At 38.8% G+C, this 20,321-nt stretch overlaps 1 protein-coding gene across 5 annotated transcripts in view; it reads right to left on the reverse strand.

The window, feature by feature from the left end:
• Positions 1-20,321, reverse strand: part of HDAC9 (histone deacetylase 9) — a 266,320-nt gene that overhangs the window by 39,916 nt on the left and 206,083 nt on the right. For 2 of the 5 annotated variants that reach the window (XM_089533110.1, XM_089533107.1), the window contains exons 3-6: positions 9,233-9,474; positions 7,790-7,937; positions 6,819-6,945; positions 3,967-4,088 (exon numbers count right to left, since the gene is read on the reverse strand). In XM_089533110.1, the coding sequence (XP_089389236.1) occupies positions 3,967-4,088; positions 6,819-6,945; positions 7,790-7,937; positions 9,233-9,474 (639 nt within the window). The remainder of the gene's footprint in view (positions 1-3,966; positions 4,089-6,818; positions 6,946-7,789; positions 7,938-9,232; positions 9,475-20,321) is intronic. The other 3 variants (XM_089533111.1, XM_089533109.1, XM_089533108.1) reach the window with 3 other exon arrangements.

The following is a 20,321-nucleotide window of genomic DNA, read 5'->3' on the forward strand; positions in this document are numbered from 1 at the left end:
AAATATATTGATATGATTCTCAGATCCTCAATATTTATCCAGACACCACAAAAAGGCCGTTTAATTATGACTTTCATAATTTTAGTGATTAATTAAAAAATCTCTAATTGCCACTCTGGTTCTAACATATAGTGGGCCCTTGTATCCACTGGGTTTTGATTCAGGACCCTGTGGATATCAAAATCTGTGGATGCTCAAGTCCCATTAAACACAATGACACAGTTTAATGGTGTCTCTTACATAAAATGGCAAAATCAAGGCTTGCTTTTTGGAACACACACACAGACACGCACACACATATCTCCAAAGCCATGGATGGTTGACTCTATGGATAAAAAATCCGCCGGCATGGAGGGCTGATTGTACGTTAGTTTTGTGTCCCTAGTTGTAAAGATGGGCAGCAGGCTGAAAGACACAATAACATGGAATTTGATAGGCTACAACTGTATTGGCTACAGCTCAAAAGGGTTGGCTCGGCATGGTGGATGGATTCAGAAAGTGGATGAACTACCTGCTGACTGAAGATCAGAGACAATTTAAGAACAGGTGCTAAGGATCTATTTTTATTCTTCCCCAGTGGACCAGACAGAAGACTTCTATGTGTGATGTTCACAGAGCAAACGTCCCCCAGGCCAATCCAAATGGTCAGTTTATCTGTCCTTTCCCAGGGAAGCTATGAAATCGCTCAGGCTCCTGAGAAAACTGTGCCACCAAGGTAAGATGGATGCTTCTCCAATTCCATGCTCACCCACAGGGTACAAACAAGGCCTGAGATTTTGAAGTTTTGTTATTATACAATGGGAATATTGGCTATTGCAAGGAAAGTTGGCATTTATTATTGTTGTGTGTCTTCAAGTCATTTCTGACTTATGGCAACCCTAAAGTAAACCTATCACAGGGTTTTCTTGGCAGAGTTTGTTCAGAGGATATTTGCAATTATCTTCCACTGTGGCTGAGAAAGTGTGACTTGCCCAAGCATCTCCCAGTGTCCTTGTCCAATACTCAAACCACTACATCACTCTAGCTCTTTGGCATTTATTATAGAATTGTGATAAACCAATCCGTTGATTTTTAAGAGACATGAATACAATAGAGCTGAAAGGTACATGCTCCATTTGTACTGTACAGTTGGAGACAGCTCTACTAATGCTTAGTATATTTAAACTTTGAGAAGAGAATTAGTGTGAGAAACATGATGTCAACTTTTGTGTAGATATGGGTTCTTTTATCCCACCTCAGGCACTTTGTAGCTGAAAAACCATCCTGTCAGCCTTGGTAACCTCAAAGTCATATTGAAATAGACACCTGTAACCTCAATCAGGCTCTTTCAGACCAAACCCATTCAGACCAAATAGAGGCACTTCAGCCTGTGCTACAGATGTTCTAAAATAGTCCTTGTTCTGTATATTGCATACCGGCCCAACCTCATTTACATCTCCTTTCTCATTCAGATAGTAAAATATCTGGTGGTGACAGTATATATGGGTCATAGTTAGGCTCAATATTGCTAATCAGTTCCACTGTTTGTTTTGTGTTATTGTATGACATGATATGTGCAGAACATGGAAACGTTATATGCAAAGCTTGGCCATGGTGACATTAATAAACTCTGCATATATGTATGAATTGAACTGCAGAAAGAAAGTGATGAAAATCATTAACCAAACTTCTTTAACAGTGCACTTTTTTCAACCCAGCTGAAATTATATTGAAATCTGTAGCCATGACATTTGATAGATATTTAATGTTACTTGCATATTACAAACATGTACTTTATATTTCATTTAATACATTTTAAATTGGTTTTAGTTATACAATTGATTTAATTGTTTAACTGAATGTTAAATACTTTACGTCTCTGTGTGTGTCACTAAAACATTGTTATTCTTTCAATCTCTATTGGTTGAAAATTGCCTTGAGTCCCAGTATGAGGGGAAAGGCAGTATAAAAATGAATAAAATAAAATATTTTAATGTTTACTTAAGAACTGTGTAACTGATAGGTAGGGATGGAATTATTGCTGTTTCCACTGATCCTGAAAAAAGCATTTATAAGGAAAATGAATGCCTGTGAAGAAGCAGACACAAATTGAGAATGGCTTCTCATTGTCCTCTGTTTGTGCCGTTTCATAATCACAAAACCTGCTGCTGGTGAAGAAATAAGCCACTCTCCATTCTTAGCCTTAGAAAATGAAAAAGAGGAGGGGGAAGTCCACTTCTTGTGGCAAAGGTCAATCATTAGCCAGCAAAGAACCTGTATATACACATGAACATTTCATGGGACAATTTTGTCTGGAATAGTCCCATGAGGATGTTGTAGGCTCCAGGATGTCCCTTTTGCCTTAGGGATGTCCCTGCAACCATCCTGATCAGTTTAGGGTCATTTCACTCATGTCATCTTGATTCCTGTTGCTTTTTCCTCTAAAACTGTTGAGCAGTTACTGGAACCTTTGTGGGTATGTTACCAAATTAGGTCTCCTGCCACCTCCCAATTATGTGCCCAAGGCCTGTTACTTAAACAGGATACACACAAAATGAAGCAGTTCTCATAGCTGACATTATAAGAAGATATTTTTTTCATATACCTTTCTGTGTTAATTTTATGTTCCTACTTTTTCACTGAAAGCTTGATATATGAACAGAAAAGATGAAGTGACCAAAATGAAATTAGTTCATTATTAATCTTTATATATTATTTATGGTGTTTGCAAACATCTCATAGTCTGCATTCTCTCTGTAGCTGGTGTGTTTTGAGCCTAGATATCTGGAATAATGTAGAGAAAACATATGGTTTTAATAATATTACAGCTCTTTTATACAGACAATGAGAACCGAATTAAGTATTATTTCAAAACCTCCATAGAGATATAAAAGTATCAAAAAATGCACCAAAACAATACTGTTAATATATTTGAAGAGATTTGGCTTTACCAGTCAAAACTTTTACACCTAAAGTACTGATAATGATTTTTTTAAAAAAATAGAGGAGTTGAAATACCTAAATTTAAAAACTGAGTTAATATCCAGATTTGAAAAACAATTTGTTGGAACCTATGGTGTTATGAAAAAAAAAAACCTAAACAAGTATTTTGCAATAACTTTATGTATCTGTCACTTCACTGACAACGGTTTGTGATTCACTATTCATAAAAGATACCTTAAAATGTTATTGTGGAAAGATCACTGAGCATAACATCCATTTTCATTTTATTTTTCATTTTATTTTATTTGTAAGCCTATGCTTAATGTGTTAACTATAGTGTAAGACAAAACCAGTTTAAGTGGCTAAATCCAACATAAGTCCTACCAGCAGCACACCCACTGAAATCAAGCTAAGTTAAATTAGTCATTTTGCAAAGGAAAAGCTCCATATGTGAAAATATCCCAAGTCTTATTGAAATTATGTCTGTATTGTCTGTCCTCATACATACACAAAAAGGATGATTTAGTGTTACATCTGAATGCAGCTAACGTGAACCCAAGTGTATATTCCCAATCTGAGTTGAGACACAAACCATGGTTTAGTGTTATGGGTTTATCTTCTTAAGGACTTCTGCCATTCCTCTCTCTCCCTCCAGTTTGGTTGTGTGGAAGAGATTGGTAGGTTCCCATTTCTGTTTTATAGCAATCAAGGTTCAATGCGTTATCAGAATGCTCATTTGTACAAAACCATCCACTCAACAGTTTCATAAATTATAATTTGAAACTGGCCTGATTCCATTGATTATCATCAAAATTAATAACAGTTTGTCCATATTTGGAGACTATACTTGGGCTGTGAAAGTTTTTATACTCCTTGCAGTCATGCCAGAGAAGAACAAACATGGTGATCATGCAAGATGAAGGACAGGCTAGGATAATTCTTGTTGTCTTAATTAGACCACCATAGAATAATATCAAATTAAGGTTTGAAAAAACCACTAAAATAGAACTGAGCTAAAATTTAAAGTAATCTTATCATATTCACCAGTTTTGCGGAGTGGGAAGTCATCCTTGCCATCTTGTGCTCCTGGTAATGGGTATTTGTAAGAAGGAGATGTTCCACTGAGGGGTGGAGAACTTTGATCCAGTGAAGTATGATGAGCAGCCCTACAGAAGAGAGAGAGGGTCACTTCAGGACTACCATTTTGTGATTTAATAGTAATTGTTCACCCATTTTATCCAAATACTTTTTTCTCTGTTTACAACATTTTAACATTTATAATACATTATGGAACAGTGCAGAACTTCAGAGGTACCTTCTCCAGATAAGCCAAAGAAGACATGCAGGCTCACTTCAAGAAGCATACAGACAGAATTCATCAGATTATCAACTACTGTATTTTAAAATCTATACATAGTATTATTAACACAAACTGACTTTTAATACCCAGATAAATACACCAAGATTCAATTGTATACATTAGAAGAAATTTCAGTATAGTGCAACTTTATTTTACTTTTCATAGGCGGGTTACAGACCGCCATTTAGGATGCGCTCTGCGCGTCCTAGGGTTAGGAAGAGGCGTGCTAGGGTTAGGAAGGGTTGCCCCTTCCTAACCGGCCCTGTTTCCAACACACGCGGAGCGCGTCCTAAATGGCAGCGCCCATCCACATGGGCGCTGCCATTTTTAGGTCGTGGACGCTGTGCGTCCAGACGTGGCGCGGTGGAAGTGGCGCCGCGAGTGCATGCCTTGCGCCTCACAGCACCACTTCCGGGGGCCAAAAAGGAGCGCCGTTTCGGCACTCCTTTTTCACTGCGGCTGGAAGCCTCGCAGTCTGGCCACTGGGGCTTCCCGCCGCAGCTAATGGCGACGGTGGGAGAACGGCCGCTTGAGGGCGGTCTGTAACGCGCCTTAGTTTTTATATAAAGCACTGTTTTCCTCTAAAGGAAAAATCAGTATTATCAAAAAAAAATTAAACATGCAGGACTATATCTGCACAACACAGTTATAGTACATTGATACTGCTCTAACTGCCATGTCTTCGTTCTATGCAATTGTTAGATTGGTAGTTACAGAGCTCTAGACCATTGTCCTGAGCTACAACATTTTATTTCTTCTAGCAGGGGATTCTAAGTACCACCCTAAACCATCAATCCTAGGATTTCCTAGAAGGTAGCTTTGGCCTTTGATGTAGTATCGGACTGCTATAACTGTTCAGTGTAGACACATGGGTCAGCATAATTCCATTTAGGTACCTGTTTGAGACATACCTTTGCCATATGAGAAAACGGTCACTCTTTCTGTGGTTTGCTGTACAATTTATCATTTCACCAACTTAGGTGAAACATTTCTCTAAATGAAGAAAATGTTGTGAAAAATACTTCCTTGTTTGTTTTTAGGAACCAGGTGTAATCCTGGTCCTCAAAAATCTCACCCCAAAACATATACGTACTTGAAATGGCAACTGTCATGACTCTATTGTCCAATCAATCTGATTATAGCATTTGGGATTTTGACCTGAAAACTACGGCTATTTAGACGGATATCAATTCAGACAAAATAATATTTTTCTTATTATAAATACTGTACATCTGAAGAAAAATATTGGGAATAACTGTATTTTGAATGGGTGTGAATAAGTGTGTTTTGAATGGATGGCCACATCTACCCATCACTTTAACCCAGGAATCCTAGCTTAATATAACTCAATATTAATAAGCATGTGGACTAGTGTACTCCAATATTTCTTGAGATTTTCCTCCATTTGCAAGACATAAAATCTGAAGAATTAAGGGGTTGTTGCCAGGGAAAACCTTTAACCTTGGATACATTGTACTGAATAGTTTATTACTATTAAATTACATAATACTCTAATACATTTTAAATTATTATTTATGAAATTAAATATTACATTATATGTAATTGATCTAATGCATTATTAAATATTAATTTATTAGTATATGCATGCTTATTTAAATTTTGTTTTGCAAGTGCTTGTGAATCATACTGAAATGTGTTTTTTCTGGTAAATTCGTCTGATGTTGTGATATGTTTAGAACAAATTGATGGCTTTTGTATGACATCTGAACATGGGATAGTTTTTATTGGCCAATTATTTATTAAAATATTTATATCCCCCCCTCCTGTATTGTGAGGATTATAGTTCAATCCTTTCTTTGCTAATAGAGGAACAAAAGCAGTGTCTTTGCTTGTTCACACTGTAAAAAAGCCTGGATCTGTGTCTTGAAGGTACACATGAATTGAGTTTAGTGTGCCAATTTGTTTAAATTGCTCTTTACATTTGTTATAAACTAAGATTTATTAATCTGCATGAAAAACAACAGAAGAAAGTTTCTTCCTGTTGCTGCTCATCCAATTCCAAGAGCAGTTCTACAGATGAATTTCTTATAACAAATTTAAATTGTGATTTTACTAAGAAACATAAAGGTAGAAAATAACATGCAGTGGAAAGACAACTATCAACATACAAAAGGCAAACATAAATAATAATTCTTACTAAAGCTGCATAATTTTCTACCCAATCTCCTATAATTTTGCTATGTGCAAAATCTGCATTTGTTTTGCATGTTATTGTTCTGATACATTCAGTATACAGCAATCATTTCTTCAGCATCTGTTCTGTTTTAATTTATCTGCGTTCACATTTCATGTTTCAGATATATATCTTGGTTGAAACCAATCTTTCTCTGAGTATTGGTTTATAAAAGAGCTTGGTAACATTACCTTTGGACTACACCTCCCTCTGGTGGCTTAGGGGATTTGGGGAGTTATAGTCCAAAAAAAGTAATTTTCCTAAGCATTGGCTCACAGATAGAGAAAATCCTTATACCACCCAAAGGGGAGGGGGTTTAACTTATCTGAAGGTTGAACATACGTGTACCAGAGCTTGGGATGTCGACTAATGGTATGATTCTTCCCATTGGCTGTAGAGTCTTTTGTTGCTGATTTACTCAGGAGGAACTCTTGAAGTTTCTGTTTCACTTCTGTGCTGGCCACTGCCCCTAAAACATACAAAGATTTTACTTGTTCCCAAAGACAACAACATACACCATTTGTGCTAGTCAAAGTCAATAGTCCCTGAAATTTCTTTTTGAAATGAAAGTCTGAACATATATCGGATATGTTCAAAAGGATGGTACAAAACTAGGGGGGCATATTCCATAACATATGTGCCATTGTGATCAGTGAGGTAGCACAGGTCCAAGAGAATCTTGTTTCAGAAACTAAAACATGTCATCATACCACTGCTAAATTTATGTATTTTTCCCTATAAGCTAAAAGCATCTTTAAAGGATGCCATAAAGTTCTCAGCTTTGCTGAATATTAACACACACTTTAATATCAAGGAAAAATTCCAGGGGGATAATGAGTGCATTTGAGGGTTACAATTTGTTACCTCCTGTAAACAGCATTTTGAAGCATGGAGACTATGCAGTTTTCTACTTCCATTCCATTTTTGAGGGGAATTATATGTATCTGCCTCCCCCTAGTGAGTATCACATTCCAGTAATGTCCTTTTGTTCTGAATTTGTTTGACTTTAAACCTAAGAAACAGGGGACTTTGTAAGTTAAAGTTAACACACCAAGCTACAGAGCTATGATTGAATTGTGTGTTAATGTGTGTGTGTGTCTCCATGCGTGGAAATACTTACAATTCAATTAAAAAGGACTGGTTGTAAATTTTAATAGAACAGTTGCACATTAGACTGAATGGTACCTTACCGCCCAGCTTTTTAATACACAGTATTAAGGGAGAGGAGAAGATGGTAGAGGAGGTTGCAGTTGGCATATCAACAGATCTTAGACTGAATTTTTCACCCTGTACATTGACTAAGCAAATCTTACTTTCTCTACTTCTTTCTTTGTTTCTGATTGGAGGAAGCTGCTCTCGCCGATGTCTCTCCAATTCCTGTTCTTGCCGCTGTTGTTCCAGTTTCTGTTCTTTCTCAAGAAGTTCTTGTTGTTGCTTAATGGCTAAGAGTTCCTGTTGTAACTTGCAAAGAACATAGCATCATGAGAAAGTGAAGTTTTTTGGATACAATTGGCCACGAGAAGTCTCCAATCTATTTGTACCCATTGGTTTTATTACAAATTAAAATTAGCTATGAATAAGTCCATTAAAACCAATGGGAATTAAATTAGTTATAACTGATATTCTGTTGGTATCAATAGGATGTATAGAGAGATCATGTCTAGGTTATCTCAGAGGTGTCCAAGTGGTTCAAATGCAACTGCTCTGAATTACGTTATATAGAATGGGATTAATATCTCTATTAAGAACAATACCCATTTTGTTCTTTCACTCCACTGTTCTAATCTTTTTTAAAAAAAATAAAGAATGCCATAAAGTGTGATGTAGCACACTATGTATGGTGTTTCCCAATGTCCAAAGTACCACATTTTCATATCAGAAAATGTTATGCCATTCCCTTCTCACATGATTAGCAAAGAAAAATTTTTCATACTCAACTATTCCTCTGAGGAGAGCAACAGATGAGAAGGCATGAGCATAACAGCCAAATCAAAAACTTATTTAAAGTTTTCTTGCAGTGCTTAAGTGAAAGTCCATGCCTAATTTTCATTTACATTTGGCATTCTACCTTTTCTTTTCAAAAGTCATTTTTACTATTTCCATTTTAAAGGGAACATAGTCCAGAAGTAAAGAACATTTACTAAACTATTTGAAAAACTAACCCATGAAAGAATAAAAGGTAATTTTGCAGCTAAGTGCACTTGACTCTCTCAGGTTACTAGATGCCTAAGGGGTGGTTCAGAATTTTTAGTGATCTCACTTTTATATCAGTTAAGCTATTTACAAATATGAATGAAATTCTGCATACAGGCCAAGCAACATAAAATATTGCCACAAGCATTAAAACTGACCTTCTGTGCAATTCTCACTCAGCTTGTGAGCACAGACATGAACAGAGACCAAAAAAGTGCACTTTTAAAGCAGATCACTACTTCTGTATAAATGACTTAGGAAATTTCCAGAATGCTTTAATTCCAAATACTCTAGTTTACTCTTAAAAACTTATTTCAGACAGCTGTTTCTATTATGTAGGATGGCAAAAAACCCCAAAAAACTTTTATGCAGGACAACCAAAGTGATAGCAAACTAATATAAGTTTTCATCACATACAGTGTTCATAAATAAAAGCAATAATTCACACTTCATTACTCAACTGTTCTATGGCCTTTCAGAGGCATCCCCTTTCCCATGTGACTCTTCTTTCAACATTGAGCTTACTATTATGTTCTTTGGGGAGAGAAAAAAGATTTTGCTACCTTTATGTGTTCCTGGATTTGAGCTTGGTGCTGTCGTGTGAGGTTCTCATGCTGTTTCTGAAATTCTGCTATCAGGAGCTGTTTCTGAATTTGCTGCTGCTGCTGAATCAAGAGGAGCTCCTGCTGTAGTTGTTTCTCACGCAACAGTGGATCCACCATGGGAACCATCATCCTGAGATCTGTTCGCAAATCCAATGGTGTGATAGGTTCTAATCCCACAGGAGCTTCTGACTTCACATCCACTAAGATATAAGGAAAAAAACCAAAACAAAAAGGGGAAATAGATTGAAGTTATGAAAAATTATGAATAGTGTGGGAAAAGTCAGGAGACAAATCTCTTCTTCCTGTTTTGTAACTTGCAAGGAGTACCTAATGGAAACTTCCTCTTTGACTTACTGGTAAGAGCTGTTAAGTTGTGTAGTTACCAAGGACAGGTCCTTTTCAGTGATTATTCCTCTCTTTGGAATCCCCTTTCTAAGAAAGTACACAGCTCCTTTTCTTTAAAAAGAGAACTCTGACAATTTCTTTAAAAGAATTTAAGACATGGGACAGACCAGCCCAATGGTGTGGCATCCCTCTGGAGTAAAAAGAACCTGGTTCTTCCAGGTTCTTTTTACGGCGCCATTGGCACACTTGTGATGTACGCAGTGTACGGCGACATACGGACATTGTTTGTCCATTATGCAAGATGGTGGCACCAGTGTAGATGGGACGCCTCCATTTGGATGCCGCTGTGCCATGCTAGGGTTGGGGACTGTGTGGTTGGTGCACGGTCTCTAAACCTAGAATCGGCAGTGGCATGGCGCTTTGGGACTGTCTGCCCCGCACCTAAGACACACTTCCAATCCATACTTTTCAATAAATGTACTATGCATTTGAAAAGGCTTTGGTTGCTACTGATTTTGAAGGGGTGGGTTTTAATGTCTCCATTCATGAACTGATTGATTTACACTTAGGATGTGTTATGAGATATCAACATTTTTCCCTAAACCAATTTCACTGGGGAATGTGTGCTGGAGGTATGTTAGAACTGTAAAAAGTAAGATAGACAGAGAACAAACACAAAATTCTTCATATAATGCCTCCTTGTGGAATTTGCTGTCACATAATGTGGCAACAGCTAAAGGTGTAGGTAGCTCTAAAAGAGGATTAGACAACTCGTGAAGGAGGATGATCTATCACATTCAGTATAGGGCAGAACCCCTATTGCAATGGGACAAACAGCAGGAATGAACTGTTATCTTCCCACTCTGAGAATACCTGCAAATGATCAGTGGATCACCTAACTAATATTGGAGTGGGTTAGGAGTGTTCATTATTTGTCTCCCCTTTTCCTATTGCCATTCCATGCTTTACAACTGCTTTGTGCTGTATTAGACAAAGAACAGAAACAAATTTAACCTACAACCTTTTAGAAAAACACACTGCTTTGAATATTGTACTTTGAGAGATGCATCCTCACATTTTACATACATTTAAGTCATATCACCACCATAACTACAGGAATACTATTTTTGTCTCTGTTGCCCCAGTGAATGCATTTACTTAGGAATAAACAGTGTTTTCTGGTAGAAAACAATAATACATTCTCAAAGCCAAAACCTGTAACCAGATACATGCCTGCCCTTTTGCCCAATGATCAGCTTTACCTGCACTACTGTAAAAGGGCATGGCTTTGTGTAAACTTGCAAAACTACTTGAGGTCATATGGGTACTTGCAAAGAATACTGAGCAAATTCCCACCAGTTTTCATGTAAACATAGGTCCCTAGATCACATAGGAAGCTGTCTTATGTCAAGCTAGACTGTCAGCCTATCTAGCAGAATACTGTTTCCCTTGACTGGCTGCAGGATTTTCCCCATCTCTACCTGGTGATGCCAAGGATTGATCTTAGGAACCTCTATGTGGTACCTATTTATCTATTTGCACTTTTACATGCTTTCGAACTGCTAGGTTGGCAAAGGCTGGGACTAGTGTTAGGAGCTCACCCCATCACACAGTGCCTGGGCCTCAAACTGTCAATTTTCTGATCGTCAGAAACATTTTAACCACTAAACCATCACGTCCCTTTAGCTAGAATGCAGAAAAGTTACTTCATTGGATTATAATTGCCAGATGTCCAGATTCTGAAAGCTGTAGTCCAAGAGAGTAATTGTCCTAACTCTGTCTTTAAGTTTCAGGTCCCAGGTTCAATCCCTAACATTTCCGAATAGGACTGAGAAATATTCCAAGACTGAAATTCTACCCCATTCTGAGAGCTGCTGCTGAACACAGACTAATATCATATAAGGGATAATTTCTCTGTTCACACTATTTTCACAGGTTGAGAATTGCTGCTAAATTTTTCTGAGTACCTATAGCAGAGATAATGGGGCATGCAAAAGAAACAATGCAACACTTATAATGTAAAAAACACATTTTCAGGACAAATTCATTTCTTGGTCTGCTCGGGATATGGTGTATAATTTCCAATGGCCGAGTTCTCAGAACCCATTTTTCCTCAGAAGAAGGATTTCAGCACAGCTTATTAGACCAGCTACAATAATGAATACAAAAGAAATATGAAATGTAAAATGGCCTCCTTTGATTCTTCCTCACCCTCCACTGGAATGTTCTTTACAAAATAACATATCCCTCTGAATACTTTCAATGCTCAGTGTGCTGGTAAAACTAAAAGAAGATGAGGGCAAGGTCTAATTGGTTTCACCTTGCTTTTGAAATGGTATACAGAGCCAGGCAGATATGCTCATTCCAACAGACAGGGTATTTGGTTAAGGTGTGGATGTTACCAGTGGAGATGCAAGTGTAGTTGATAGCAGGGTCTTTGGTAATGCTTTAACTTTGAGAGGACCAACGACTCCTGTTGAACCAGTAGGATAACCACACGTTGTTTACTTAGCAGGACAGTTTGCTTGCTACAGCTCCAAGCATTTTCATGCAGCATAGTTAATAAGCCCCAAGTTAGTGACCACTATCTCATATCCATTATTTCAACAGAGTAAAGCTTCAACATGCCCTTTGTTTTGGAAACATTTAGCTGGTAGACTTCAGAGACAGGCAACTGGAAAATTTAAGAAAATTTAAGAATTCACATAACTCATCTGCTCTTAAAAATAGAGTTTCGGTCATCATTTATATAGTGCTGCCCAGATGGCCAGCTGGCCTGCCTGCCTGCCTGCCTGCCTGCCTCTATCTATCTATCTATCTATCTATCTATCTATCTATCTATCTATCTATCTTAGTTGAAAGGAGAAGTTCCATGGTGCAAAACAGATCAATTTGCATTTCATCCAGTAGAGGGCAGTACTACACAAGCCAGCTGTTTTTAAAAGCAAACCTATAGATTAGCCTCCATGTCTGGATGCCTATATCAGAACTACATGCATCTGGTCACAGGAAGTGTATTCCACTTTTGCTTATTAAACAGCATATTTCCCCCCACATCCCCTTTCTTTCTGTTCAAGAGAATGAACAAAATATAAAGTAGAAAATATATTTTGTCATAATATTAATGGTCTGTTTTCCCAAACAAAAATGTGCATCATAATAATAATAATAATAATAATAATAATAATAATAATAATATACTTTCCTTTAAATGTTTGCATATGTCAAAAATGAAAAATAAAAATAAATGTGAATAGAGATCAGGCCTTTGATATGCAGAGCTTTATATTGTTATATTTGCATATGTATTTTAAATTTGTGATTGGGAATAATCTGGCATATAGACAAAAACCTCCAGTTGCTGAATAGATGCTGAATATTTCTTCTTTTTTTTCCTATCAACAAACAGATATCAATTGCTGTTACAAATATAGTAGCATTTATAGCAGCATTTACTTTCTAAAATAGCTCTTGTGAATCTCAAGGTATCATTTGTGTTTCCTGCTTTCCACCCTGCTAGAATTGTATTATCCAAGTCCTGGCTTTTGTTCGAAAGCTAATCACAAAATGGCAAAAATCACCCTTAAGTTACAAAAAAATACCCTTGATTATAAATAATTGTCTCAGACTAAAAAGAAAAGCGGACAGCCAGCAAGAATCCAGTCCTTTCATCCAATTTATTCTTCAGCAAGCCACATTCCATTTGTCTAGACTAAATATAGCAGCGTTTATACAAGAAATCAATAGTGCTTGGAGAGAGCAGAGCAAAGACATGAATATTTCATCAAACTCACAGAGAAATGGCAATCAGCGAACTGACAGCTCAGTGGAGGCTGACTCCTCCGGCCCTCCAGATAAGTCTTTGTTATTTGGACGATGGCTCATCCCCTTCAAGTCCCAGCCTTATCACAGGCGCTCTTCTATTTTTAGCATTAATTGCATTGTAGGTGACAAAGGCTTATCATGTTTAAAGTGGAGAGATGGATTTTCTTACATCCGTTGTGCCACATAATAAGCCTCACCAGGAACAATACAAGTTACTAGAGCTTAGCAAAAATACTGTTTCCCAAAACTGCCAACTGGAACCTTCCCTGACCTGGAGCCTTCAAGGTGTTTTGGCCTAGGGCCCAAATTCTGCCTGATCTTGGAAGCTAAGCAGGGCCAGCCCTAGTTAGTACTTAGATGAGAGATCACCAATGAATGTTAGGCTATATTTCACAGGAGGGACCTGACAAAACCACCTCTGAGTATTCTTTACATGAGAAACCCTACAAAACATATGAGGCCACCATAGGTTGATAAGTGACTTGAATGCACCTAAAAACAAACATCTCCTATCAGTTTCAGCCAACTCTCTCTTAATTGGGAATACGACTTTCATGAAAGCCACATCATCTGCCAAAACTGACTGTTGTTTTGTCCAACAAATTAACTTTGCAGCCTTATTCACTTTAAATCTCACAGACGGGACTATTGTGCGCCCTCGTCATTGTGCTAGGAGTTGGCCAAGGGCGCTCTGCCCACACGTGCCTCAACCCTAACACGTGACGAGGGCGTAACAATGGTGGCACCCTGTACAGATGGGCACCGCCATTGTTACATGCAGGACACCTAGCCTCCGCACGTCGTGGCACCATTATGACATTGCGAGTGCACCATTGGCGCACTGCGACATCATAATCGTGCCGCAAGAACCTGCTTTTTGCGGGTTCTTTTTGCTCTGCGGGGAAGTCCTGTGGTTTGGAGGCTGCGGATTCCCCATGGAGCAAAACTAGGCACCGACAGACTGCCCTTTTTGGACGGTCTGTACCGGGCCTATGAAAGATCTGTCCAGCTCTATTTGAGAAAACTATTGTTTGAACAAGTTTGAGCTTTGGATGTATATTGGGAAACATGGATCCAGCGTGGTGTATAATAACAGTGTTATGGCTTAACATCATGCCATGGTAATAGATTTAACAAATTACAATAGTTGTAACACAACAGAAAGAGCTATATCAGGTGGAGTTGCCTTTTTTCTTCTGGGAAAATACAGCAACTTCTTCATCTCCTTCAGTCAATGGAGTGTGGGAATTAGAGTATCCTTAGTTGTGTTGCCTGGGGATGATAGGACTTGTAGTCCAACATATCTGGAGGACACTAGGTTAGGAATGGTTGGATTACAGTGTAAGTCTAGGATTGAAGAGACCCACCTTCAGTGTATATACATAGACACTAAACCATTGAAGTAAACGTGGCCCTGCCAGGATTGTTCAGACTTACAAACCTACCAAAGCTGATGTGAAGATACAACAGGAGAGGGAGAATATCTTCTTATGTTCATTGGAGAAAAAGTAGGGAGCTATGAGAATCCTTCTTTGGAAGGAGAAATGCAAAACCCCACCTCACACATGCCTTGGAACTCAGCCACTACTATTATTATACTTTCCTTCAAATGTTTGCATACATGTCAAAAATGAAAAGTAAAAATAAATGTAAATAGGGATCAGGGCTTTGATATGCAGAGCTTTCATTTCCCAAGAGCCTGAAAGGAAAACATAGACAACCACATACTTCTATAGCATCACCAAGGGGCAGTGAAATACTAACTACTAAGTGAAAGAGAGCTAGCTGCTGGCAAGCTGCATGAAAATGAATGGCTTTATTATACTGATTCTCTAAAATTCACCCTGCTTGTTGTAAATATGCAAACACACTCAAGCATAACCATGAATGCCTCCTAATTTCAAACACTCAAGAAGTTCCTAATTGTAATGTTCAGTATTCCATAACTGAGCAAGCACTTAAACAGCGAGGTTTTATCAGCCTGCTGTCTGACAGTCACATTTCAAGCTAGCCTCTTGCTATTAACCAGTGGGAGACCTAAGGTTCTGATGAAAAGAAATTAAAGTTGCTATGAGAAAACCACAAAAATATATCAGCAGTTGAACACTTGAAATATATCTTGGCTTCTATGGTGCTTCCCCTCACTCCCTACTTCAGCAGAGCTCTTAAACCCATCCTCTTGCCACCTAATTGAGCAATCCTCATTTTTCAAAATTGGTTCCTTTCCCTTACAAGGAATCTGAGCAACTTTCATACATCTAGCTTCTTCTCAGGGTGAGATAAAAATAGAATGAGATAAATGTGGATTTAACCTTCAAATTTAGCCAAGTGTTTAAAGACTAAATTGCCTTTATGGCGCCAACTAGCTGGCATTCAAAAGCATGTATAGTAAGATGCCTCCTGGTGATGCTGGTTGTTACAGGCATCATAAAATCAAGCCACGTCAGTGTCACATCCTGAGTTGCCTGGTGATGCTAATGCAACATCACATGTTATGATAATATGCTGGCAAAGCAGTCCTTGTTCCCAAACCTACACAATTATTTGCTAGCCATGCAGAAGGCTCTTTCAGTGATATGACAATCTTGTAAATGCCTAGTCAGAACTAAATCCTACTGAGTTCAGTAGTAGTTGGTATACGATTGCAGCCAAGTGACAAAGAAAAAAAGTGGCCTGGCTAAGAAAATTGACCAACAATCCCTAAAGAGTTATTAGTCCCACATAACAGTAGGTCACTGAGGTCATGAGAATACTCAAGAAACAGATGCCAGAAACATTTCCTGTTTGGGAGGAAAATATTATAAAATTACAGATACAAATGGATCACTGAAGTCTAGCCTGAAGATTTCAGTTAAGATTCTACCCAATGGTATACATGAAAGATGGCAATCTAATTCTCGCTGCTCTTCTCAGAGGCCAAGATTCAAAAATGTGCTTCTGTTATGTCAAATAGTTTTCCTAGTGAAAGTAGATCAAGGCAAGATGGTTGTGTAAGTAAAACTCCCAATTCCCTCAGGATGAAAATGTACCTGCTTTTCTGCAAGTTAAGTGTAGAATTTAGCTACCTCAGCAGAGAATCTTGCACAGAACCTATGGAAGGGTAACTGAGGTGGAATACTGACTGCCCAAAAAGGGCAGTCTGCCGCCGCCTCCATTTCTGCCGGCAGGAAGCCTCAGCTGCCAAACAGCGAGGCGTCTTGGTGGCGGAAAAAGAACTCTAAAAAAGCGGGTTCTTTTTGCGTCGTGCTTGTGACACCTGAGTGCACAAATGGCGCACTCATGATGTTGCAAGTGCGACGGGATGTGCAGGCGCTATGCGTCCGTTGCGTCAAAATGGCGGCGCCCATGTAGGCAGGGCGCCGCCATTTTGACATACTGAGTACGTACTAGGGTTAGGGAGCGTCTGAAAAGGATGCTCCCAGGCAACCCTAGCACGTACTCAGTACGTGCTTTTTGGCCCATCTGGACAGGACCTAGGATATCTTTAAAGTACAATAACATCAATATCCTGAAGTGCAATTTAATATGCAGTACAAGCAGTTGAAATGGCCATTACTTTCAATTGTACCAGAAGCTCTAGCAAATTAATAGGAGCACATAACAGGAGTCACTGGTGAACTACAACAGTAATCACTCGCATCATCAACATAGTACTTCCCATTGTTAGTTAAATTTATAATGCTAATTTCTCTTGGCTTAGTTTCCAGCATAAGCATTATGCTCAGTCCAAATACTCTAGACATTAAACAGCCTTTCCAGAAACTGTAAACACCAAAAGCTGCCTTTCATTTATTTTTGATTAACTAATTTTGCTGACATGGAGAAATACAATTTTTATATGCTGATAAAAAGGAAGAAATTTCTCCAGAGTTTAAGAAACATTTATTGTCGTACATTTAAATTAGTAGATAAGCTATAGGGATTTCCCACTGGATGAAAAACTTTAGCATAGACATAATTCTGAATCTGCATTATTCAAGCAAAATTCTGAAAGGCCATGTAACTGAATAAATAAATTAGTCATTACTAATAAAAAGCAAATGATAGAGAGTTTTGTGCAGAAGAATTTTATAGCATATTTGATAAACATAAAGCACTGGAAACAATAGGGTCTGTTTGGGGTGGGTGGGGGAAATAATTTATCTTCCATAAACTGCTTTCTACCTTTCACCAAATCAGAAACTCAATTATAGATATTGTGTTCTCATCTCTGACCCTCACCCCAGATCTTTGCAGGAAATATTCAATATATACATGAAGATTTTCAGGTTTTGTACATATTAACATTACTCTGGAGCAAGAAAGTGGCTTTCTTCTCATTAGTCATTACCACTACAACTTTGGAGTTTAGTGTAGACTCACCAAAGTAACAGAGGACTAGCTGAATGCACACTAGGCCAGCTGAAGATGTTTTAAATCTAAAGCAGTTCATACTAGGAATTTTAGAAACTATGTAAGACTACCCTGCTCATGGACTATTAAACAGCATAGCACATTCTTTGTCTCTTCTGTCAGCTGATTGCGGCAGGCATATCAGCTTTATTGGCAGATCCTTCATGTGACATCATCTGCCCACATAAAGGTAGTTCAGGGGTAAAAGGCCAGCTGGCATAAGAGGCTTCTGTCTGTTCTCATTCCCCCACAGGCAATGCATATTTGAATTAGAATTGCCTGGTTAGTGTGAAATCTTAAACACATTCATCTGAGGGTAAATTCCATGAACGTAACCCCCCCCCCCTTTGAGCACACAAATAATAACCACATAGAATCATAGAATTGTAGAGTTGGAAGAGACCACAAGGGCCATCCAGTCCAACCCCCTGCAATACAGGAATTCTCAATCAAAGCATCCCTGACAGATGGCCATCCAGCCTCTGTTTAAAGACCTCTAGGGAAGGAGACTCCACTACACTTCGAGGGAGTTTGTTCCACTGTCGAACAGCCCTTACTGTCAGGAAGTTCCTCCTAATGTTGAGGTGGAGTCTCTTTTCCTGTAGCTTGCATCCATTGTTCCGGGTCCTGTTCCCTGGAGCAGCACTCTTTAATTGAGTAAAAAACTGGAAGTGATTTCTAGTTACTTCCTATTGTGAACAAAGGACCTATCCTGAGCCTAAAATGCCTGGGGAAAATGTCCCCACACAGCTCTTAGAGGGTGTTTTTGGGGCCTTTGAGAGCAAAAAAAAATCATTTTTATTTCTTAGTGGAGTATATGTTTCCAAAGTCTCCTAGGAAAGGTAATGCAGCCTCTTAACCTCCAACAGTTGCCCATCCCGGATCTATAGACTGTACCCAACTGATGTGAAGCCTAATTGTACATATGTGTTAGTGGCACAGAAAAGTCTGTCTAGGGTGTGAAGCAGACTGGTAGCTTGAAGCAGCCTCTGGACAGAGACCACAGCAACTAGGCGGCCCGCTCTGAAAGCAGGTCTCAAGTGAGTTGCCAGCAGAAGCGGGTTTTTAAACACTTCTTTTGCCAGTAGAGTTGAGCTGCCTTAGGTGGCCCCGGAGTACCTTCTGGCCAATCCAGGGGCATGCATCATCTGTACACCATGCTCCCGAAGCATCTGGCCTCTGCACATTTTGGCCCATCTGCTTAAGGCCTAAGCAACAGCAATAGCATATACATTTCTGTACCACTTATCAGCAAGCTAGCACTCCCTTAGTTGTTTTTTTTATGGGTTTTTTGGGCTATGTGGCCATGTTCCAGAAAAACTATGGATGCCACGAAAGCCTTCGACTTCACACTCCCTTAGTTGTTTACAGTGTGTTAGCCAAGCTGGGTACTCATTTTACCGACCTACAAAAGGATGGAAGGGTGAGTGGACCCTGGAGCCCTGAGTGGCTGCAATACCAGCATTTAACCATTGCTCCACCAGGACTCCTAATTTAACTAAGAGGCTGAATAAACTGACAATTTGAGTTGGCTTTCAACTGCACATCGTACATGCCCAGTCCGGCATCATGCCACCCACCCGACCAGATGGTGGGAAGAGTTGGGGCATTCCTGTGGTGCAACAACCAAATGCCACACGCTGCAGGAGAGCAGAAGAGCCACAGCAGTGGTGAAAATAACATCTCTTTTCCAGCTCAAAAAGAACGGCTCCTTTTTGGGCCAGAAAAACTGCAGATCAGGGTCATGGCGTGTTGTTGCCGTGGCCCCAATTCAGTGCTCAAAGGGGTGGCACAGAGATGCTCTTTTGGAACAGTCTGTTTCCCACCTAAGTTAACTATAGACATCACCACTACAAGCTATGCAACTGAACATGTGTGTAAAAAGCTATGTATAATACCACCTCTTTGTCATCGGTAGGCTCAGCTGAATAAAATACAGTTGAATAAGACATATTCAAAATTTAATATCATGTCCCCTAAAGTTCTGGGTAAAATCCAGATATGGCAAGTGAACGGTCTGATTTTCTAACTCCTCTGTTTTAAACTGTTCCTCTTGAAACTATAAATTGTAATTGAAATTCTAATAGTAAATACCTGGTTTTCTGTTATCTAACTCTGTCTAACTTTTACCTTGGGCATACATGCCACTGAAAAAAAAAATAAAGATACTGATTTTTGTGTTGTTGATGATGTTGTTTTTGTGTGACTTCAAGTCATTACTAACATATGGTGACACTAAATACAAACCCTTACACAGCATTTTCTTGGCCAGATTTGTTCAGAAGATGTTTGCCTTTGCCTTCCTATAAGGCTGAGGCCCAGGCTCACCCAGTGAGTTTCCTTTGCTAATGTAGATTTGAACCGTGGTCTCCCAGTGTCCTAGTCCAACACTCAAACCACTACAATATTATATTCTACAAAATAAATGCACTGTAATAGGAAATAGTTTTTTTTGGGAAGAAGAGTTGAAACTGTTTCCAAAAAA

Source organism: Sceloporus occidentalis, unplaced genomic scaffold, assembly GCF_023333645.1.
Source record: "Sceloporus occidentalis isolate IW3139 unplaced genomic scaffold, rSceOcc1.0.p SCAF_7, whole genome shotgun sequence".
NCBI lineage: Eukaryota > Metazoa > Chordata > Lepidosauria > Squamata > Phrynosomatidae > Sceloporus > Sceloporus occidentalis.